The sequence below is a fragment of the Xenopus laevis genome, chromosome 3S (genome assembly GCF_017654675.1).
Source record: "Xenopus laevis strain J_2021 chromosome 3S, Xenopus_laevis_v10.1, whole genome shotgun sequence".
Classification (NCBI taxonomy): domain Eukaryota; kingdom Metazoa; phylum Chordata; class Amphibia; order Anura; family Pipidae; genus Xenopus; species Xenopus laevis.
The window spans coordinates 18,780,334-18,804,765 of record NC_054376.1 but is presented as its reverse complement, the minus strand read 5'-3'; the positions used below and the strand labels follow the sequence as shown (position 1 = coordinate 18,804,765).

The following is a 24,432-nucleotide window of genomic DNA, read 5'->3' as shown; positions in this document are numbered from 1 at the left end:
GTCGGAAGCCGGCATTTGAAGGTGGCAGGCAGGGAGAGCAGAAGAGTTCAACCCGCCTGCCACCCATGAAGAGGAGTGTGAGGTCAGCCCAGCCTGCGGGTATCGGCCGGCCCGCACATCACTATTGTATGCCCATCTTTAGAACCGGCAGTGCAAAGTCTTGAAACAATGAAGAATTATCTAGTGCAGTACTGTCCAACTTCTGTGGTACCGAGGGCCAACATTTTACTGGCCTATGTGGTGGAGGGCCAATAATAGAAGTCAGTGTTGGCCACTCCCCCTTTAAAACCACACCCACTGTAAACCACACCCATGTTACCACAAGAACTTTTAAGATCATATCCACGTTAAAGGGGTTGTTCACCTTCCAAACACTTTTTTCAGTTGTTTTTTTTTTTTTTATTATTCCCCAGAAATAAAGACTTTTTTTCAATTACTTTCGATTATTCATTTTTTACTGTTTTTCCAAAATCTAAGTTTAAAGTTGAATGTTTGTGTCTCTGGTGTTGAGTCTGGCAGCTCAGTAATTCAGGTGCAGACTCTGAACTGTTACAATTTTGCAACATTTAGTCGATACATACCCTTAAATCCATATGCCACATCCTCCCCTGTGGATAATACAACAACCCCAACACATGATTAAACACCTTAGGGGCCTTTAACAACAATTTCCAAATGCTAACAAACCCCCAAGAACAAACCCCTAACAGGCGTATATGCCACAGGTACAGTAGGGCAAGCAGAGAATGGCACACACTAAAGCACTGGGCAAGCAGTGAATGGCACACACAATCAGCATGGGGCAAGCAGCGAATGGCACACACAATCAGCACTGGGCAAGCAGACAATGGCACACACAAGCAGCACTGGGCAAGCAGACAATGGCACACACAAGCTGCACTGGGCAAGCAGAGAATGACACACACAAGCCGCACTGAGTAAGCAGAGAATGGCACACACAAGCAGCACTGGGCAAGCAGAGAATGGCACACACAAGCAACACTGGGCAAGCAGAGAATGGCACACACAAGCAGCACTGAGTAAGCAGAGAATGGCACACACAAGCAGCACTGGACAAGCAGAGAATGGCACACACAAGCAGCACTGAGTAAGCAGAGAATGGCACACCCAAGCAACACTGAGTAAGCAGAGAATGGCACACACAAGCAGCACTGGGCAAGTAGAGAATGGCACATACAAGCAGCACTGGGTAAGCAGAGAATGGCACACACAGGGAGGGAAGCCAGATCAGAGCAGGAGACGGGAAACCTATCATTCTAATATGTACTACATACAGTGACACAGTGCTGGTCCCCCATTAGCATTTTGAGTAAGGTGTGAACAGGTGAACAATGTGGTACAGGGCTGTGGGGGTGGGAACAGTAGAGGTGTCACAAGTGTTAACAGTGCAGGGGGATCACAGGTGTGAACAATACAGGGGATTAGTCTTAATTTGAGGTTTAAACAATGCAGGGACAAATTAATCTCTGTAGTGATACCTTTTAAATTTTACATATGGTAAACAGACACAGCATGTGGGGGGCCGCCCCGCGGGCTGCCAGATGGACAGCCCTGATCTAGTGGATTAACAGAATTTGTAGAGAATTGACTTCTGCTACAGTGTGTTCTAAAAATTTGTAGCAAAAGTACAAATCCTGCATTCCTCATTTTCCACTTACATTTAAATTACTATCTACGACAGTGTTTTACTGTCTTGTGTCTGATGACCATCATGAGATCAGTACAGTTTTTTTTATAAGAATTCTTATTCTATTTTCACTCACTCTCTAAAATGCTAGTGTTTCTCACTAAAAAAAAGGACTTTTAATGGAAAATCTTATTTTTTTTTTTTTGCTGGAAATAGCTATCAAAATCTGAATGTATAGTAAATACTGTATAGCGCCTCCATCATCATCATCATTCCTAGTAATTAAAAAGTGTGCATTCTTCTTGATTTCTACCCAGCCTGACATAGTGGCAACGATGGTGGGCCCACGGACCGCTCCAGGCACTCATCCCTTCGATTTAAAGGTAGGCTCCCACAATGTCAATGGACTGAATGTTCCGCAGAAACGTACAATGGCCTTTTCAGATTATGCCAAACAGAAAATTGATATCTTGCTGCTACAGGAGACGCATTTTAGCAAATCCTCTACACCCAAATATATTTCAAAACACTACCCACAGGTATACCTAGCCAACTCTTCGACTAAGACCAAAGGGGTAGCTATCCTAATGGCCAAAAACGTGAAATTCCTACTCAAACAGCAATTTCTGGACCCGGATGGTCGTTATGTAATATTGACAGGCCTCCTACAAAACCATCTTACCACGTTAGCATCAGTCTATGCCCCTAATTCCTCCAAACCAGCTTTCTTTAAAAAGTTTTTCAACAAACTAGCACAGCTGTCGGAGGGTAGATTGATTGTAGGGGGTGATTTTAATACAACATTGAATAACAATCTGGATAGGTCTCGGGGTGTGCAGGCGGGTAAAACCCCCAATGCTCAAATTCAGGACTCCACATACCTAACACGGTGTCTCACTGCAGAACACTTAGTGGATGTCTGGAGAGAGAAACATCCAATTGATAGGGATTATTCATATTACTCCTCCGTCCATGCCTCCTACTCCAGAATTGACTTCATCTTCACTAAAGCCACACTTGTGGACTACGTATGTAATGCTACGATTCATGATATTACCTGGTCTGATCACGGCATGGTGGAAACTGTTTTCGCCAATTGGGATGCGGTGAGGGGGCATGGATGTTGGAGACTGAATGAGTCCCTGCTTTTGGACAAAGTGATTTGTGCTGAGGTCTCCACTTCCCTGAAAGATTATTTCATCGCGAATACCCTAGAAGATACCTCAGTTGCGGTCAGGTGGGATGCCCATAAAGCTGTGATCCGGGGCATACTCATTAAACACGCTGCAATATGGAAAAAAAGTAGGGAGGCGAAACCCAGCAACTCTCACAGAGGCTGCACGATTTAGCCATCGCCCATAAACAGAATCCGTCCCCCGCCTCTTACAAGGACATTCAGGACACAAGAACTCAGCTGATTCAAGTCCTCTCCGATAAGGCGGCCTACGCTATGAGAAAGACTAAACACTTGTACTACGAATTTGCGAACAAACCACACACGTTACTAGCCCGCAAACTGAAAGCTCTACACACCTCTCAGACCATACATGCAATACGTACCCCTACAGGGACGATAACTAGGGATACTAAGCAAATACTCCACACATTCCGGGCTTTTTATGCGGACCTGTATACTGCAGATAAAGCTCCTAAGGCGTCCCAGGCACTAGAGTCGGCTATCTTGAAACAATGGATCCCCCCCACCATCACAAAAGAGGATAGGGAGCTGCTCGCGGAGCCAATAACCAGGGAGGAGATAGAGAGGGTGATCAAAGACTCCAAATCTGGCAAGGCGCCTGGCCCAGACGGCTATACGGCTAAATATTATAAGTCCTTTGTAAATCAGTTGACCCCATTCTTGAGAGAGCTTTTTCAATCCTTTCTTGAGGGCTCTCCCCCGACGCAACACATGCAGACAGCCACCATAGTTATGATACTAAAACCTGGCAAAGACCCAGTCAATTGCGATAGCTACAGACCTATATCGCTTATCAATACCGACATTAAATTGTTTGCGAAAATACTGGCTAACAGACTATCTGTAATTCTTCCCCACCTTATACACCACGATCAAGTGGGTTTCGTACCTGGTCGCCAAGCGGCGGATAACATCCGTAAAACCATAGACCTGATTTGTCGTGCACCTAACCAAAACACCTCCTCCCTGCTTTTGTCGTTGGATGCCCAAAAGGCGTTTGACAGATTGGACTGGAGATATATGTTTACGGTGCTCGACAAATTGCAGATTCCGACACCATTCCTTACAGGGATTAAACAGCTTTACACCACGCCTTCGGCTCAGGTTCTTAGCATGGGACTTCTTTCCGACCGTTTTGCCATCAAAGGAGGGACTCGCCAGGGCTGCCCCATATCCCCCCTGATATTTGCTCTATCCCTGGAACCGTTAGCTCACGCCATTAGACATAACACCAATATTAAGGGTATACGAACCGGAGAAATGGAACATAAAATCAGCCTTTTTGCCGATGATATCATCCTTACGTTGACAGCCCCCCAAACCACGCTTCCTAACTTATTACAGACTCTAACTCAGTTCCAACTCATTTCGGGTTACAAAATAAACCCTACCAAATCACACGCATTGCCACTTCGTATGTCCAAGCCAGAACTTAAATTATTACAACTTAACTTTGACTATAGATGGGAGACAGACTCATTGGAGTATCTCGGAGTATTCCTTACTCCTTCCTATGACACCCTGTACAAAGCTAATTACCCCAAGCTAATCGATAATCTCAAGAGAGATCTGGACAAATGGCGCTCATATCACCTCTCCTGGTTTGGTAGGATAGCGGCCATTAAAATGACGCTATTACCTAGGATACTATACCTCTTTAGAACATTGCCAATACACTTCCCCGAATCAGTAGCTTTCTCACTTCAAAAAGCTGTATCGAACTTCATTTGGGAGGGCAAGAAGCCCAGAATTAAGGCCGCTATCATGACAAAACCGAAATCATTGGGAGGCTTGGGAGTACCCCATCTCTACAGATATTACCTTGCAAGTCGGTTGGAAGCGATGGTTCATATTCATGCACCAACTGAGGAACCCTGGCAATCCATCGAAAATCACTATTCGGCCCCGTTACAACTCGCCCATTTATTTTGGATCCCTAAGTCAGCTAGGGTCTCCCTCCCACACCTCCTCCCCCCGTCACAGCAAGCATTAGATCTTTGGGACTCTGTAGCATTCAAGATGAGATTAAGCAACACTACCACACAATACAGAACTATTTTTCACAATAAGGACTTCCCCCCAGGTGGCTCTCCCATAGAGTTTCGAATATGGATATCTGCGAATTTGACAACCCTATTAGACTTCGTCACTGGTGGGACTGTTAAATCTTTTCAACAACTTAGGGAAGAATATAGTATTCCCCATGCGCAATTCTATCGCTATTTGCAGATTCGGCACTACGTGATCACTGCTTGTAAGTCCCAAACGTCTTCCACCCTTACATATTTTGAGAAGCTGTGTCGCAGCCACACATACCCAACACACCTTATCTCACTTCTGTATGTGAGCCTCGCGACTGACAACACAGTCACGCGTCAGCCTTATATGCAGAAGTGGGAACAGGATTTAGACCTTGCGATTTCTGAAAAGTCCTGGTCGGAAATCTGGGACACAGCCAAACGCACTTCAATATGTGCAGCCTCTAGTGAGAGAGCTTATAAAATAATATTTCGCTGGTACTATACCCCAACGCGTATTGCTACACTAAGCGGTAACCCGGATCACTCGCAATGCTTTAGGGGCTGTGGGGAGAGGGGCTCCTTCCTGCACACCTGGTGGACCTGTACAGTAGCTCAGGTGTTTTGGAAGATGGTGGCAACCTTGCTTTCCGATGTTCTACATTGCGTTATACAGCCCTCCCCACACACTTTTCTCTTGGGAATGAAGATTAGGGCCATACGCTTGAAACAAACACGTACATTAGCTACTCATATCCTGACAGCAGCAAGATCATTATTGGCGGCAAATTGGAAGAAACCTACACTTCCGAGCCTACAAATTCTGATATCAAAGGTGAATTGGATTAGGGTGATGGAATCCATACGGAACAGACTTCAGGATAGAGGTTATGAGGGGGAACTGGAGTGGTATCCGTGGGCTCAACACCTGGAGACTTTGCAACTTCGAGGTATTGTGCACTGATCTGACTATCCTACCTTTCCATATCTAGTCAGACCTGTCTATCTTTCTACTTTCCTTTTTCTTTTTCTCTGTTTACCTTTCTACTAAATTCCTTTCATTTCCATGAGGATTCATTTTCTCGTTATTGCAATGCTTATCTTCATGCTATGGTACATATGTGCTGATTGAGCTAATTGAACAGTTATATTCTGTTATGAAACAGCTGATACTATCACTTGCTTACTCTTTTGCATCAATGCTGTACCGGTTTTCTTTATTTGGAAATGTAGGTCAATAAAAATTTTAAATTAAATAAAAAGTGTGCATTGATTTAAGAGCAAAATCTGAAAGCTAAAGTCTCATTCTACTTCCTGTCACTAAGAACAAAATAAAAAACAATTCAGCAGTCAACTGACAAGCTCTCCCTTACCCAATCTGCAGCCTTTTAGGCTGTTAAAAAAAGAGCTTATTTACAGAGATCATTAGACTGATTTGCTTTGTCCTCATATGTACAGGAAGTAGAATTGATTTTACTTTAATTTCAGATTTGGCCCTGTTTAAGGGGTTGTTCAACTTTAAAGTTACTTTTAGTATGGCATAAAGAATGATATTTTGATTTCTGATAGATTGCAGTTTTTTAAAATTATATATGGTTTTTTTGAGTTATTTAGCTTTTTATTCATCAGATCTCCATTTTGCATTTTCAGCAGTTTGGGTGCTAGGGTTAAAATTACCCTAGCAACCATGCGTTGATATGAACAAAAGACTGGGATATAATAATAAAATAAAAAAAAACATAAGTAACAATAAGAATACCTTTGTAGCCTTACAGAGCATTTGTTTTTTTAGATGGAGTCAGTGACCCCAATTTTAGGGTTGAAAAGTGTCCGAAGAAGGCAAATAATTAAAAATCTATTAAATAAAATTAAGGCCAATTTACCTAGTAATTAGCCATTCCAAGCATACTAAAAGTTAACTTAAAGATGAACCACCCCTTTAAGTGCAAGGAATCGCAAGAACATATCTCTGTCTAATTTAAAGCAATAGGCAAAACTGTGGTTGTTCAGTACAAGATTCAACACTGAATTCATTTTATTCACTGAATAAATGTTGAAACTAGCAGAATACTACCTCTTTAGTAATAAAGTACCATAAATGTACATGCAAATTACATTTTTAGCACATATACTACATAGTTACATAGTTAAATTGGGTTGAAAAAAGACAAAGTCCATCAAGTTCAACCCCTCCAAATTAAAACCCAGCATCCATACACACACACCCCTCCCTACTTTTAATTAAATTCTATATACCCATACCTATACTAACTGTAGAGCTTAGTATCACAATAGCCTTTGCTATTATGTCTGTCCAAAAAATGCACACATGCCCATTTCTTTTGAAGAGGTTGTTCACCTTTGATTTAACTTTTAGTATGATGTAGAGAGTGATGTTCTGAGACATTTTGCAATTGGTTTTCATTTTTTATTGTTTGTGGTTTTTGAGCTTTTTATTCAGCAGCTCTTCAGTTTGCAGTTTCAACAATCTGGTTGCTAGGGTACAATTTACCCTAGTAGCAACCATGCATTGATTTTGATAAGATACTAGAATATGAATATTTTGAAAACTGGAAAGAGTCAGAAGAAGAAGGCAAATAATTAAAAAACTATAAAACAAAACAATGCAGACCAATTGGAAAGCTGTTTAGCATTGACCATTCTATAACATACCAAAAGTTAACAAAAAGCTAAACCACCCCTTTAAATGACATTGCAGATTGCTGTTTTTAATCAGGTTTGACTGTGGTGCAGTTTGTTTGTAAGTCACTATGGTAACCTCTGTGACCAATCCTGGCAAGTTTCCTATAGCAATCAGTGCGTAACATATGAATCTAGGACTGCCACGTACAAGCTTTGAGATACATTTCGCATTGTGTGATTCAGTTGAGGATACTTGTCCAGAGTTGTCCTTTTTTTATAAAAAAAAAAAAAAAAAATTTTTATATTAGCAAGTTCATAAATCCAGTTAGTATTCTGATGTTTTGTATTTTATTGGCGACCTTATATTCCATGTATTCTACTACTGTTTATCACAGTGTGATTGTATGGGAAAGCATTTTTGTCTTACCTTTATTCAAACTACTGTATAAACAAGATGCGATGTTGCATCCTGTTTTGGTGCATTTACATCTGATTTCCAGTTGGTTAGGGCCCTGCAGTGCACAGATCTCAAACTGATGCCTCTCCTTTGCACATGCGTCTCTCAACTGGTACCACACCATTCAATCTGAGCCTTCTAAACGGATCAATGCAGGTGCCCATACATGGAGAGATCCGCTAGTTTGGCGATGTCGCCAAACGAGCGGATCTCCCTCCGATATGCCCACCTTGAGGTGGGCAATATCGGCTGATCCGGTCATGGGCCCTAGGGCCCAACGATCGGATCCTAACGATGCCCAAACGGGCGGTCAGATCGCGGGGCCGCATCAACGAATAGATGCGGCCGCGATCCGACGGGATTTTCTGTCCCATCCGATCGATATCTGGCCGACTTTCGGCCAGATCTCGATCGGTGAAGCCCGTCGTGGGGCCCCATACACAGGCCAATAAGCTGCCGACACGGTCTGTCGGCAGCTTTTATCGGCCCGTGTATGGCCACCTTAATCGGATCATGCGAAAAAAATGCCTTAACTACTTTTCCTATTGTGTGCTCCCTATCGTATATACCCTGTGTACAAATGGAGGATCATGTGGATCCTAAGGATAGACTGAGGGGATTTAAAAATCACTTGGAGGGCTAAAGCTGGCCATAGATGCGAAGATCTGATCGTACGAATCGAGGATTCAAGGGCATTTTTCGTCCGGCGGAGATCGGTCGTTTGGCTGATCGGACAAGTTAAAAGATTTCTGTCGGCTGTGGGTAATATCTCTGGATGTATTGCCGATCATACGATTTTCAGAGGGAGACTGTCACTAGCTTTGGTCAGACATAACTTTCATACGATTGCTATCTGGGGCAGAACATCGGCTGATTTGTTCTTTTGTACTTTATTTGATCGGAATGGTTAGTGGCAGGTCGGGACATGGGAAAGTACGATCGTACGATGATTCCTACAATCGGATCTTTGCATCTATGGCCATCTTAAGTGTCTGTGGCATATTTTCTTGTTTACATTACTCTGTCAACATGTCAAGGTCCACTTAACTCTTCCTCCCATTGACGTCAATCAGGGAATGTGTAAAGCTTTTACATGTTTCCCAATTACTATCTGAATTTGATGACACATGGGTTGTGAAGTTTAAAAATCACATTTTTGCTATGGCCTGTCAAACTAAAACTACCATGAGGTTAAATTTGCACATGGGTGCTTTAAATGGCTTAAACTTCTCTGTGCAAAGGGGTATCCAGGTAAGCAGGAGAGATCATTAAACCGCACTAATATTGGCTGATGAAGTAAATCTCAGAAATTTAGGGCACAACAATACTACTGCTTCATTTCTTATAGCAGAATTAAAACTTAAAAAAGAAGTAGGACAGAACTGTTGTACATTAAGGTTTGGGCTTCTGTACCCGTCCAAGGCAACCACAACCCTTTAGTAGTGAAGATCTGTGCCTCTGAAGGTGCCCCAGGAACCCCCTTATCATCTTTTTGTACATTTCTGTGCTGCTGTCAGCTACCTGAGCTTGGGGGGCCAACTCTCAATATTTTGTGTACAGTATATACAGACCATAAAAGTCACATTGTATGGCAAATTCTCATTACATGGCAGCTTAGAGACCAGTGCAATCTGCTGCGTAATTTAATAATCAGCCTTGTAGCGTCTGCTTCTATGACAAGTGACCTTTATTTTTCTACTTGAATTATGACATCCCCTGAGCATGTTCAAGTCACTGGCACGCCTAACAAAAAATCCAAGATTGTGACCCCTGTGTGCAATGTTGAAGGCCTAGCTCATTACAGACATTCTGAAACTTTAGGCTGGTGCAGTAAGTTCAGTATATGAAATACCTAAATGTGGTTTTAGGGTTTAGTTCTCCTTTAAACAGCCAATTCTTTGGCCTCAATGTACATGTGCTCTAGCTGACGTGACAAAACTTCTAGTTTCACATCCATTCCTTAGGAACACAGCCAGTGCTTGAAGTCGTGTGTCACATTTATTGTGCTGGTTTCTGTTCAATAACATTTTTGCAAAAAATGTTTTAACTTCTTTAAGTATGAAAAAACAAAGCCATAAAAATGAAAACATGAAGGCCAATTGAAAAGTTGCTTAGAAGTAGCCACTCTATAGCTTGCTAAAAGTTAACTTAAAGGTGAAGCACACCTTTAAATCGATCTTCCCCAAAAAACTTTTTTTCCTCTGTGAAAGAAAATCAATTTTTTCTTTATTTAATTCCATGTAACTTTCCTATATACATAGTTTTAAGGATACAGTAGAACCCCAATTTTATGCTTTCCAGGGTACCGCGTCAAAACAGCATAAATTCTAGGAAAACATTAAATTGGGGATAGAAAAATGTAGTGGGAGTGCAATAGGTATGTCCTGAGACCACAATTGGATAATTGATCTCCACTTTCACCTCAGTGTTCAATACTGATACTTTATTTTGACCCTTTAGGACGCCAGTCACAATTTCTGTTCATTCCTGGGATTTTTCAAAGTGTATTTATCAATGGTTTAATAAATCTGCCTCTTATTGTGTCAATGACTTCCTTGCCAAAATACCTCATCGCTGTTAAAGTATTATTATGTGTCAAGCTCCTTCTGAGTTAAATTGTAAATATCCACAAATTATGGGTTCTATATAAGTTCTGTTTAATCCACAGTGTTTAATGAATATTGATTGTTTCACTTTTCAATTTAAGGTCCAGTTCAGGGTTCATTGATGTATTCTCCAGCATTGGCAAGCCAAGGATATAATTCTGTTCTCCCAGGCTCTTATCCTCCGCAAATCCCAGCAAAGGCTACTCAGCATCCTGGCCATGGACAGCAAAACTCTAGTGTTCCTCAGACTGTACCACAGTTGGATGGTCTTCAGACTGTTCATCGGTTAAGTGGTCCTCAAAATTTTCCTCAATTATCAAATTATCCTGTTTCTGGGCAAACCTTTAATAGGCCACCCATGGGACATACGCAAGTGGCGTCTTCACAACATACAGGCGCCAGACCAAGGATGCCATCTCCACCTCAGAACACTGCTGGAGAACCAGCACCTGCTGACAGTAATGCTTCTCAAGGAAATGTTCATCTGCAGTCAAATTGGCAGTATTTTTCAAAACCCCAGCCTTTTGCAAATCACATTTACTCCTCAGCAGGATCTATATCAGGACAGCCATCGTTACAATCAAATGCAAATCAACCAACTACACGTCAATATGTGACTCCTTTCGGAGGTCCTCCTCTTCAGAACAGCTTTATGAGTCAAGGTACGGTAATCTTACATTTGCCTCCATGTCAAATATTGCTCAATATTTACTAATGGCTGACAGTAGACAAAATGGGACAAATTATTAACATGTATTTATATAGCGCCAATATATTTTGCAGCGATGTGACAAATATACTAAAGGGCGAATTTTCGCCAGTGAACTATCCGCCATATTTTGTGCCAGTTTGCCAGGAACAAATTCATTATTAGTATGCTAATTCACTAAAATGCAAAGTTGCTTCTCAGCAGCTGAACACTGGCAAAGTTTTATTAGCGGTAATTCGTCAGTGTAACCATTTCATCGCAATCTTTTGCTAGCGTTTAATTCATACTCTTATGCTTAGGTCAATTTGAATAGGGTGGTTACATATTGGTCATATAGATGTCTTTATTAGAGATGTTGGTGCAAATGCTTAAAGTGGCCACTTATTATTACAAATGTCCAAGGAAGCAAAATAAAGACAAAAGAGATCCTGTAATGCCCTAGTCATGAGCCGACCCTAAAACAAATGTGGCATGCCCCTCATTAAAAAAATGTAAAAATACCAGCGTTTTTTTTTTTTTTTATACAACTTTTATGACTTTCCGGCGTCGTACAGAGGATAAAATGTCACTGGAGATTGAAGAGGATGCTTCATCTTATCAGTTCGCCTGGTCTAAGTTGGTGAAGGAAACTGGCGAAAGAGGTAACGTTCTGTAAAATTCGCGGAGTAACAATCGTTTGCCTGAGTGAAAATGCACCTGGCAATAGGGTGTGAAACTGCGCTAGCGACGGTCTCTTTCGCTAGCGAATTGTAGTCAATGTCTGTTAGTAAATTGCCAATGTCCCAGCAAAAGAGATTTCTGGTGGATTTTCGCTAGTGACGGCCACTTCACCCTTTAGTAAATCTGTCCCAATGTTCTGTCTGCTTAACCTATTAAAATATAAAGGCTCCATATTTTAAGTATTAAAGAGTGCTTGCTTATTCCTTGCATAGCCTGTTCTTTTTGAAGATAGGGGATATGTTCTTGTTAAACATGTTATGTAGAAAGTTCTGAAATAAGGTCTTGTCATATCCCATTAAATGCTATTTTAAGTCCAATTTAAAGGGGTTGTTCACCTTTGAGTTAACGTTTACTATGATGAAAAGAATGATATTTTGAGACAATTTGCAATTGATTTTAATTTATTATTATTTGTGGTTTTTGAGTTATTTAGCTTTTTATTCAGCAGCTCTCCAGTTTGCAATTTCAGCAGTTTGGGTGTTCGGGCCCAAATTACTCTAGCAACTATGCATTGATTGGAATTAGAGACTGGAATATGAATAGGAGAGGCCTGAATAGAAATATGAGTAATACAAAATAGCTGGAAAGAGTCAGAAGAAGGTACATAATTCAAAAACTAAAACATAAAAAATGACCAATTGAAAAGTTTCTTAGTATTAGCCATTCTATAACAAAATAAAAGTTAACTTAAAGGAGAATTCAACACCCTAATTTGCACCCCCCTCCCCCCTGGCCTACCTGGCACCCTGGGCAAATGCTCCTAACTTTCTACTTACCCCTCCTTGCAGGTCCTGTCCAGCAGAGTTCACAGCAGCCATCTTGTCTCCTTCAGTCTTCTTCCAGTAGTGATCTGCATTTTCGGGCGCATGCGCAGTTGGAGGAATCTTCTGTTGCGGAGCTACTGCGCATGCGCTGAAAGTCACGAAATTTCAGATTTTTCTTCCGCAAATTTCGTGACTTTCGGCGCATGCGCAGTATCTCCGCAACGGAAGATTCCTCCAACTGCGCATGCGCCCGAAAGTGTTAACTTTAAGTTAACTTTTATTATGTTATAGAATGGCTAATACTAAGAAACTTTTCAATTGGTCATTATTTATGTTTTTGAATTATTTGCCTTCTTCTGACTCTTTCCAGCTATTTTGTATTACTCATATTTCTATTCAGGCCTCTCCTATTCATATTCCAGTCTCTAATTCCAATCAATGCATAGTTAATAGGGTAATTTGGACCCGAACACCCACACTGCTGAAATTGCAAACTGGAGAGCTGCTGAATAAAAAGCTAAATAACTCAAACTACATCCTCAATAGCCTACCGATCCATCTCGACCGCTGCAGAGACCCAGCACAAAGCTATAGTACGAGTGTATTCTACTCGTACTATAGATTCTACTCTTTTCGCAAGATTTCACTTCCAATCTGTCACTGCGCTGATACCTCGCAGCTCACGTGGTCTGTATGTGTCAAGTAGTAGTAGTTTTTTGAGACCCCGCCCACTCCTCGGCCATCTTTCTTTTCCATTGGCTGCTACAGTCTTGGTGACAAAGCCAGTGGGACTAATGCAGGACAGAGGGGACTCGCGAGACGTCACGTCCCACAAAACGCCATTAGCACTACTGGCAGATCGCGGTCTACCAGGAACATTGCCGGGATCTATTGGTAGACTGCGATCAACGTCCTGGACACCCCTGCTTTTTAGGTCCTCCACCAATAAGTCAGCCTGGATGGCCATCCCTGGGAGATCCAGCAACCTCATCTCCTTCAAAAACAGGGTCCACTGCACCTCCTCCACCTTTGCAAAGTGCACCACCTAAGCATGACGGTGAGTTAAGTTAACTGATCTCTTTGTATTATGAAGCTCTCAAAAATTGCCATGGCATATCCTTGTTTAAGTTGCCAGATATCAGTCTGTGTTTGGGCCTCTAGCAATCCCATCGGATTGCTGCCTGTTTGTCATTCTCTCATCAACTACAGTTAATTGGCAACTGTAACAGGCAGACAGTAGGACAGGGGCCATATCTTATTTGTGTTTCCTATGGCAGAACGGTCCTTTGACCCCCTTTTGTTCAGGGTGATATTGCTATAATGTGTAGCCCTATAGGAAGATATCCATTTCCTTTCTGTTTGTTGCCACTATATTTCCCTAGGATTTTGTATCCGTTTATTATTTAACCTTAACTCAACAAACCATCTAATCAAATGCCCCATTAAAGGAGTTGTTCACCTTTGAGATAACTTAGCATGATGTACAGAGTGATATTCTGAGATAATTTGCTTTAATTTTTCACTATTGAAGGTTTTTGAGTTATTTAGCTTTTTATTCAGCAGCTCTTCAATTTGCATTTTAAGCAATCTGGTAACTAGGGCCCAAATTGCCCTATCAACCATGCATTCATTTGAATAAGAGACTGGAATATGAATAGGAGAGAGTATGAATAGAAGGGTCAACAATAAAAAGTATCAATAACAATACATTTATAGCCTTACAGAGCATTTGTTTTTTTAGAAGGGGACAGCGATGCCCATTTGAAAGCTGCAAAGAATCAGAAGAAAAAAGACTAACTATAAAACTATAAAAAATAAATAATTAAAACCAATTGAAAAGTTGCTTAGAATTGGTTGTTCTATAACATACTAAAAGTTACTTTAAAGGTGAACCACCCCTTTAATAGGTTGCTTACTGTGTGGCACTTACACTACAGTAGTGGTGTTTGTTGTTTACGCTGGTTATCCTATATACTAATCGAAAGCCGTTTCTATGCCCGGCGTGTCGGGGAGGCAGTGGGCGGGCCGCCATCGCAGCCGGCCAATCACAGCGCTTGCTGTCCACCACCCACTAAGCGCTGACACATTCTCCTGTCACAACAAGATGAGAACATCCACCAACCGGCAGCACCGCCCGGCGGGACAGGACACACGGGGAGACACTCCGACACAGAAACAGAGAGAAGCAAAGGGGGGCAGAGAGTGAGAAGTGAGGGGTTGTGTGTACCTGCAGCCACTCTCACATGGCTCTAGCGCGTCCCTCCCTCCGAGGGGAAACCCACAGACGTGGGTGGTGGAAAAGGAGAATGAAGCCCACAGTGCGTCACACAGAGCCACAGCACTTCCACTCAGAATCCAAAGCCCACTCCCCCACCGGTAGCAAAGGCAGCAGCAATAAGAGTAGCCCATTCCTGCCCAGGATTTCTTGGATTGGCTGAGGCAGTGACATGCTCCCGCCCATGGCCGCTTTGATTGGTTATCACTCAGTCATGTGCCAACCCAGAGCCAATGAACGGCTCCTCTGAAACCCTATACAACAAAACGGACGGAGCGTGCACTGGGTTCATGTGCAGGAGAAGGGGGTCTGGGCGGTCACGTGAGAGGTTGAGTGACAGACTGAGGCTCAGTTACTGAACAGTTGCTCTGTGGGTCTGCGAGCCAGACCAGTTAGACTGAATTACAAGGTCACTGATCGTCTCTATGCGGGTGCTACAGACACTGCCATAAGTGTTAGAACTTCTAATTAAAATTTGAGCCCTGACAAAGTTAATAGAACTGACCAATCTCCCTTCTGCAGCTCTGCCCTTTAGCATTTCTAAAGAAAGTACAGAGAAAAGCTGCAGAAGCTGAGCCCCAGCATGAAATAAACTTAGCCATCCTCCCAGCCACTCCCCCTCCTTCCCCAGACTTTCCTTGTTTAACCCTTTCACTGTCACACAATTCCTCCTAACAGGGAACATCTACTGCCAAGCAGGTTTTAGACATTTTGAATCCATATTTATTTGGATTTTGTGACAAGAAAATCTATCATACTAAGCCACGCCGGTATATATGTCTGGCGTGGCGTGTCGGGGAGGCAGAAGTTGCTCGCAGGCTGCCGGCCAATCACAGCGCTCTCACGCTGCTGGCCACCACCCACTAAGCGGTGACGATTCTTTAGAGAATCGGGGGTTTAGGTGAGCTGCTATCACTGAGTTTAGACACCACTTTAATAAAAATGGGCCGCACATTCACTAATCACACACCGACTAGAAACGCATGACAGACAGTACCACAGTGTCATTCTCATTTGTGTGGAATTAGGAGCTGTGGGATGCCGAAGGCAGCAGAGATCCCTTGCTATAATGGTGGAACACTAAGGACGGGTGTCAACGCAATGTTTTAACAAAGCAAATTATACAATTCGACATATAAATCGCTGTGTGCACGTATATCAAGGAACATTTAACAATGCACACTAATGCTGCGCTGCTCGGGCCAAAACCTGCGAGACCCAGCCTTACCTGCAGGCCGGGCGAGATCCGGGTGGAAAAAACCAAGCCACACATCTGCGTTCGGTGGGTGGTTGGGCAGAAATCAGGCAAGGCCCCTACCCTTTGGTAACGTCATGATGCCGCCCTGCCCCTTATGTTGACATCATTAGGTCAGCTCCTGCATATAAAGATGGGGGACGATTGCGGAATCATAGGGTGTGGGTTGGGAGGTGGGCAGGAAAAGGTTGGGGACCTGTGTCACAGAAATATCCCCCATTTCAAAAGAATTATGTTCGTTTGGTAACACGCTTCCTGTCATCTCCAACTAGACCAGCGTTGTCGGTCCAACATTTCCGAGCAGATGGCCGGCCAGAATTGTCACTATTCCACGTAAATTGAATAAAAGCATGTCGCATAAGAAGTCATATCGCCACTATGGTTTTGGACAGGAAATCATTTGCTACAAAGTCTCTTGCAGGGCCACAGATGGTCCTAGGTTACCAAAAAACAAAGTCTACATCTGAATATGAATTTACAGTGTTGTGTAAGAGAACCAAAATAAGTTCTGAATCAGTGTTCCTAAGCAAGGACAGGAATGACTCTATGCTAGGAATTCTGCACCATATACATGGTAACATTCATTAACCCCGTCAGCTACGCCGCTATATATGTCCAGCATGTCGGGGAGGCAGAAGTTGCGCGCAGGCAGCCGGCCAATCACAGCGCTCTCACGCTGCTGGCCACCACCGACTAAGCGGTGACGATTCTTTAGAGAATCGGGGGTTTACTGGTTCTCACTATGAGAAAGTGGAGGTAATACTGTACTATGAGTACCTAACCCACAACTATAGGGGAGGTAATTGCTTTGCAGTGCAAAGGCAGGTTGCAATAAAACAAATTGTCTTGATTCACCTAGAAAACATCTGCTTTTATTTGGATGGCTTCTATATAGATCCCCTACAGTACCTTCTCCTTCAAAGTTATGTGACTGCTGATTTGTTAAATTTCAGCCATACACTGCCTGACATGTTAAATCTCCAGGTCCCCTCCTTAGAAGTTCACCTTGGTTCATTCCCTTAGGACTGCGTAATTCCCATTGTACTACCTCCTCACTGTTATTATATCTGGAGACTGTAACTTTCACCATTTGAGCTCTGAACCCTTAACCACTGTGGTCACCGTGGCAAAAGACAGACTAGCACAGTGACACAAGGTCGCTGTGATAGCAATACACTTCTATGTTGTCCGGGGACTGGTAAGAATGTATATTTTATATATTTAGAAATGCCTACCACACGTACAGATTAACACTTTCACCATTTAATGTTTCTCACCACTGTGGTTTGTGTGTGTGGGATGGTATGTAGGAATTGTAAAGTGAATATATTTTTCCATAATTTTTGCCTTTATTCGCTACACTACAAGGGCACAATAATATAATTTATGGGTGTGGGTGTAACTTGTGCCCACCGGAAGTAGATGCTAGAAATAATGTCTCCACAACCAGTGTCATTCACAAATACAACACTGGCAATAATTTAGGGCTCAAAAATTGTATATATGCTTATGATCTATAGCAAGAAGGTCTGTACTGTATGTGACCGGCTGCTTATATTCTCCTCTACCTGTGCTGCTGAGCACCAAGAAAAGGTTTTAGGAACAGCGGCTTTGGTTGTGTAGATTGCAGATAACTTGTTTGTGACCTGCAACAGTATAGATTTTTCTCATTGTGTATTACATGTACCCCTAAAGGACCAGTAACATCAAAAAATTTTTTTTTTTCAAAAAATTAGTTAGAATACAACGGAAAAAAAACCCACCAAGACAAATTTAAAATTGCAAAGCCTTTATTAAGAAATAACTCACCGAAACTCCACTTCCACTCCTCTTCAGAAAAGGCGACAGGGGGACCATCCATAATGCGGTGCTGGATTTCTCCCCCCTGGCTAGCACCCATAGTCTCCAGACAGCAGGAAAATGTTGGTTGGTGCTGGAAAGCAGACCGGCTGGATGAAGAGCTGAAGTTCTGGATGAAGAGCTGAAGTGCCCGGTGTGAGGCTCCTTCTACAGGGAGCCCATTATCCTCCCCTGCTCCCACAGCCTGTGCCTTTCCTGTGTGCCCGGAACATCCTTGTGCAGAGCCGGCGCGCCTCGGGGGAGATCTTGCGGGGACTCAGCCTCCTACTCACCCGGCCTGTCAACAGGCGATGCTTAGCAAGAGTTCCCCCGGGGCGGGTGGCAGCGCAGGTGGCAGGGCTCACAGACATCGCTGATTGTCTCTTCATCGCCTCTGTGCGCATCTAGCAGCGCAGTAGGCGTTAGTCCTGTGGGTGACTGCTGCTTCCCACACCTTCGCCTCAAATTGCAGACAAGTCCTTCCCCTCCACACAATGACCAGGATGAGTACCGGCACCACACCAAGTATTACCGATCCGCAATTTGCTTGAGATTATCATTTATCACGCCAGATCAGGGGCTGCAGCCGGCAGATCAGCCAACAAGCATGAGGTGAAGGTGTGAGGAGGATGCCCGGCAAATGGTGCAGAAATCCCATTGATGGCCAACAAGCATGAGGCGAAAGTGTGGGAAGCAGCAGTCACCCACAGGAATCACTCTTTCTGTGCTGATAAATGCGCACAGAGGGGATGAAGAGACAATCAATGATGTCTGTGAGCCCTGCCACCTGCGCAGCCACCCGCCCCGGGTCACTCTTGCTAAGCATCGTCTGCTGCTGCAGGGCTTGGTGAGCAGGAGGCTGAGTCCCCGCAAGATCTCCCCCGAGGCGCGCCGGCTCTGCACAAGGATCTTCCGGGCACACATGTTAGGCACAGGCTGTGGGAGCAGTGTAAGATAATGGGCTCCCTGTAGAAGGAGCCGCACACCGGCCATTTTAGCTCTTAATCCAGCCGGTCCGCTTTCCAGCACCGTCTGACATTTTCCTGTTGTCAGTAGACTATGGGAGCTAGCCAGGGAGGAGAAATGCAGCTCCGCACTATGGATGGTTGTCCTGTCGCCTTTTCTGAAGTGGAGTTTCGGTAAGTTATTTCTTAATAAAGGCTTTGCAATTTTACATTTTTTTTGTTGTATTCTAAGAATTTTTTTAAAACATTTTTAGATGTTACTGGTCCTTTAATGGGACTGCACTAGGCAAATGCATTATGGAAAAGGACCTTGGAGTCCTTGTAGATGATAAACTTGGCTGTAGCAAGCAATGCCTGTCAGCAGCATCAAGGGCAAATAAGGTCTTGAGCTGTATTAAAAGGGGCATTGATTCACGGCAGGAAGCGGTCATTCTTCCACTTTATAGAGCACTGGTAAGGCCCCATCTAGAATATGCTGTACAGTTTTGGTTTCCATCACTCAAACAGGACATTATTACTGGCTGATACATTAGGTAGCTTTGAGAAGGGGTTGGATGGCTTTTTTTTAGCAAGTGAGGGAATACAGGGTTATGGAAGATAGCTCATAGTACAAGTTGATCCAGGGACTAGTCTGATTGCCAGAAAGGAATTTTTCCACCTCTGAGGCAAATTGTAGAGGCTTCAGATGGGGGTTTTTTTTTTACTTCCTCTTGATCAACTGGCAGTTAGGCAGGTAAAAAAGATTTAAAGGTTGAACTTGATGGATGTGTGTCTTTTTTCAAACTAACTTACTATGTTGCTAGAACATAAAATGTTAAAACAAACATTATACAATACTTGTTTACTTGATACAGTAAGGTGCAGATCTAGGCAACTCTCTTGGAATATGTGTAGTTAACCTTTGCCTAATTTAGTGAATCAGTGTCGGACTGGCCCGGCGGGATACCGGGAAAAAACCCGGTGGGCCCCGACCCTCGTGGGCCCCCGCCGGGCCAGAACCCTTATAGATATTTCCAATCGGCAAAAATAATTTTTTTTTCAGGCGATGCGCGCCGAACGGCGCTGGTGCGCATGCGCGCCGAACGGCGCTGGTGCGCATGCGCGCCGAACGCCGTTCTTGCGCATGCGCGCCGAGCGGCGCTGTTGCTGGACCGACGCGTTTTAGTAGGGGGGCGGGGGTCGGAGGGGGGCCCCTGGACAGCAGTCCCGTTGGGCCCCGGGCCCCCCAGTCCGACCCTGTAGTGAATGTGCACTTTTAAGAGCACTTAAGTAAAATATATCTTGGAGGCAGAATGTGTAAGAGAGGCATCCTTGACCCTGAAATACATACTCACTTCTTTTAGATAAATGAAGCACTAAATGTGAAATTTCTGCATTTCTCTCCTATGCAAGTTTAAATTACAATTGGGTAATACAAATGCAGTTTAAACACAAGGGATAGGTGTATAAATATAACCAAAGAGAGGGTAGGTCTTCATGCAGCACATTTTGCCTCAGGGCTTTTTCTGCATCTCTGAAGGGTTTAGAATAAACAGAGTATGTGTGATGGAAATATGGTTTCAGACTATATTAACCCCTAAGGCTCATACACTATGAACAAGATTTTTGAATGTATTGTAAATACATATTAAATTGGACATTGAGCAATACTTATGAGCCACGAGTCTGTTGCATTTTCTAAAAGCAGAATGCACAAATGATTTATGCACATTCTAATTAATGTTGATACAGGGATGGGACATGTTATCCAGAATGCTTGGAACCTGGGGTATTCTGGATAATGGATCTTTCCATAATTTGTATCTTCATACCTTAAGTCTACTAGAAAATCATATAAAAATTAAGTAAACTTAATAGGCTGGTTTGCTTCCATTGCGCTCAGATTTCCCCTGCGGCAGCTTGGGTTTGCACATTTAAGGGCAGATTTATCAAAATGTGATATTAGAACTCACCACAGAAAAACTCATTCTATTCATTCCTATGGGATTTTTAGACTCAAATTTATCAGCGGAGTTCACCATTTGATAAATATGCTTTTAAAAATCCCATAGTAATGAATAGAATGTGAGTGAGTTTTTCTAAAGCATTTGATACAGTGCCACACAAAAGGTTACTGGATAAATTAAGGAATGTTGGCCTGGAACATAGAAAATGTTCCATTTACCACAACTCTTTGTAGTCTATCTTTTAGCCAGTTCTCTATCCAGGTACAAATACTATGTTCCAGGCCAACATTCCTTAATTTAACCAGTAACCTTCTGTGTGGCACTGTATCAAATGCTTTAGCAAAGTCTAAGTAAATCACATCCACTGCCATCCCAGAATAGAGGTCCCTACTTACCGTCTCATGAAAAGAAATTAATTTAGTCTGGCAAGATCTACACATAAAACCATGCTGGCACAAAATCATAGTATTACGATTTGCTATGAAGTCCAGTATCTTATCCTTTATTAACCCTTCGAAAAGCTTTCCTACCACTGACGTCAGACTAACTGGCCTATAGTTTCGAGGCTGAGAACGGGATCCTTTTTTGAATGGTGGCACCACATTAGCAATTCGCCAGTCTCTCAGCACTATGCCAGACCTCAAAGAATCCTGAAAAGTTAAGTAAAGATGTTTGGCAATCACAGAGCTAAGCTTGCTAAGTACCCTCGGACGAATACCATCTGACCCCAGACCTATGTTTATCTTAACATGTTCTAGTCTCTTTTGAATTTCCTCATCTGTAAACCATGCATCATTCTGTAGAATATAGAATCGGTACTTTAAAGAAGGAAACCTTCATTAACTGGTGCCTCATTTGTGCAGACAGATGAAAAATACTGTATGTTCAAAATCTGGGTTTTTTTTTTTTTTTTATGTTTTCATCATCCATCTGACCCCCCTCTGATATTAAAGGTCCCACCCCTTCCTGCTTAATTTTTTTACTATTAACATATTTAAAAAATAATTTTTGACTCTTTTTACTGCTTGCTTTAATATCCTTTTCCATATCAACTTTAGCTTGCCTCATAGCTTTTTTGCATGATTTATTGGCCTCCTTGTACCTTATAAATGCTAGAGATGAATTCAGTATTATTAGTTATTACAAGGTCCAAAAGAGAGTTATTCCTAGTAGGTTATTGAATGAGCTGGGAAATATAAATTAATTCAGCATATTTGCAAACCTATTAGCTTTTTCTGTCTTGGCAAGCCCATTACACTAGTCAGTGTCTGGATAATTGAAGTCGCCATTAGCAAAAATCTGACCCAGCTGTGAAGCCGCTTCTAACTGCAAGAGTAGCTGGGCTTCATACTCGTCACTTATACAAGCTGGTTTATAGCATACACCAATGATAATTCTCTTTGTAACCTGTCCAGTCAAAATCTCTACTCTGAGGGATTCCTCTCTCTCACCAGTGCCAGCAATGGTTATTTATTTAGTTCATGGCTTTAAGGGCTCTTACAGACGAGCGTTTTTACCTGCGGTCCGTTTTTCGGCGTTCAGCCGCAGGGGAGCGCAGGAATAGACGCATTACATTTTTTTACAATGGGGCTGTACTCACACAGGCGCATGTAGGCGCCGAACGCAGGAAACATGCAGCATGTTGCGTTTCAACCTGCGTTCGGCGCCTACACACGCGTGTGAGTACAGCCCCCTTGGAAAAAATGTAATGCGTCTATTCCTGCGCTCCCCTGCGGCTGAACACAGAAAAACGGAACGCAGGGGAGCGCAGGTAAAAACGCTTGTCTGTAAGAGCCCTAAGTCAGACTTTACATACAAACACACTCCTCCACCCTTTTTAATCCCTCTGTCCCTCCTAAAAAGGGGTGTAACCATTTAAATTCACAGTCCAGTCACATGTTTCATCCCACCAGGTCTCAGTGATACCAATTATATCATAATTTTTAGAGCATGCAATTAATTCTAGGTCTCCCATTTTACCTGACAAACTCTGTGCATTTGCCAGCATACAGCGGAGGTTACTACTTTTACTTTTGAAATTTGCATTACTTAGTGGAGAATTATACTTTATGTTAAGTTAGGATTATTCTGTTTTCCTTGTAACAGAGGGACCTCCTTAGCTGGTAAACTGTATGCCCCTCTCACTCCTCCCCCATGACCCATTACTAATCCCACTGCCCCATCTACCCTAGTTTTTCCATAATTCTTTGTCTCACCCGTCCCCCCCCCCTTGCCTAGTTTAAACACTCCTCCAAACCTGCACAGTGGACCCCCTTCCATTGAGGTGCAAACCACCATGACAGTATAGGTTGTACCCCAAGGAAAAATCAGCCCAGTGCTCTAGGAACCCAAACCCTTCCTTCCTACACCAAGACTTGAGCCACGCATTTAGCTCCCTAAGCTCCCGCTGTCTTCCTAAACTTGCACGCGGCACGGACAAAATTTCAGGAAAAATTACATTGGAAGACCTTCCCTTGATCTTAGAGCCTATATCCCTGAAATCACTCTTTAAGGCCTAGATCCCTGAAATCACTCTTTAAGGTCTTCCATCTACCATATATTTTGTCATTAGTACCGATATACACTAAGACAGTTGAGTCATGCCCAGCCCCACCCAATAATTTGTTTACCTGATCAACCACATGCCGAACCCTGGCACCAGGTAGACAGCAAACTGTTCGGTTGTAGCCTATCCACTTTCCTAATAATTTAATCTCCTTCAACCACAATCTGGTTAGGCCTGACTCTGCTCTCCTCCCCACCACTTCTAGAGAAACTGGTCTTCCAGCTGTTACAGAGATCTAGAATTGCCAATCCACTCCCATCTTCTTCACACAATCTGGCAAATTTGTTGAGCTGTGTAAACTCTGGATCGGCCTCCATTGTCACCCAGCTAGCTGCCTCAACATCTTGCTGCTGTTCTGTTCCCCAAGCTATCTGACCCTGCTAGGTCCTGCTCAGTGAGCAAGAGACTCCTTTCAATATTGGCAATCGACCGCAATGTTGCAATTTGTTGCTCTAGTGCCATAACTCAAGCCTCCATTTGCTAACAACCACCACAGAGGTAAGCATTTTGGATCTTTTGTTCCAAATCTGCATACATATGACTGACTGTGCACTGGGTCAGAAATTCAATCTTGCTAGCACTAAATATCCCAGTTAATGATCAAAACAGGAATAAAAAAATTAGGGATTAGAACAAACTTTTGACCTAGTTTGAACCTCCTTTAGTTTGAAACTCCTGTGTTTGTAACTCCACTTACAGATACCCCACCTTAACTTCTGTGTTTGTAACTCCGCTTACAGATACCCCACTTAAAAAGCAAACACTAAAGAGCAGCTAAACACTAGAGAAAGCTCTGCTGGTGTCGCAGGGGTTCTATTTATAC

General features: G+C 42.9%; 1 protein-coding gene across 2 annotated transcripts in view; it reads left to right on the top strand.

The window, feature by feature from the left end:
• sec24a.S (SEC24 homolog A, COPII coat complex component S homeolog) overlaps positions 1-24,432 on the top strand; it is a 111,071-nt gene that overhangs the window by 5,527 nt on the left and 81,112 nt on the right. Inside the window, exons 2-3 of one of the 2 annotated variants that reach the window (XM_018254967.2) lie at positions 10,672-11,232; positions 11,834-11,920. In XM_018254967.2, the coding sequence (XP_018110456.1) occupies positions 10,672-11,232; positions 11,834-11,920 (648 nt within the window). The remainder of the gene's footprint in view (positions 1-10,671; positions 11,233-11,833; positions 11,921-24,432) is intronic. The other variant, XM_018254968.2, reaches the window with a different exon arrangement.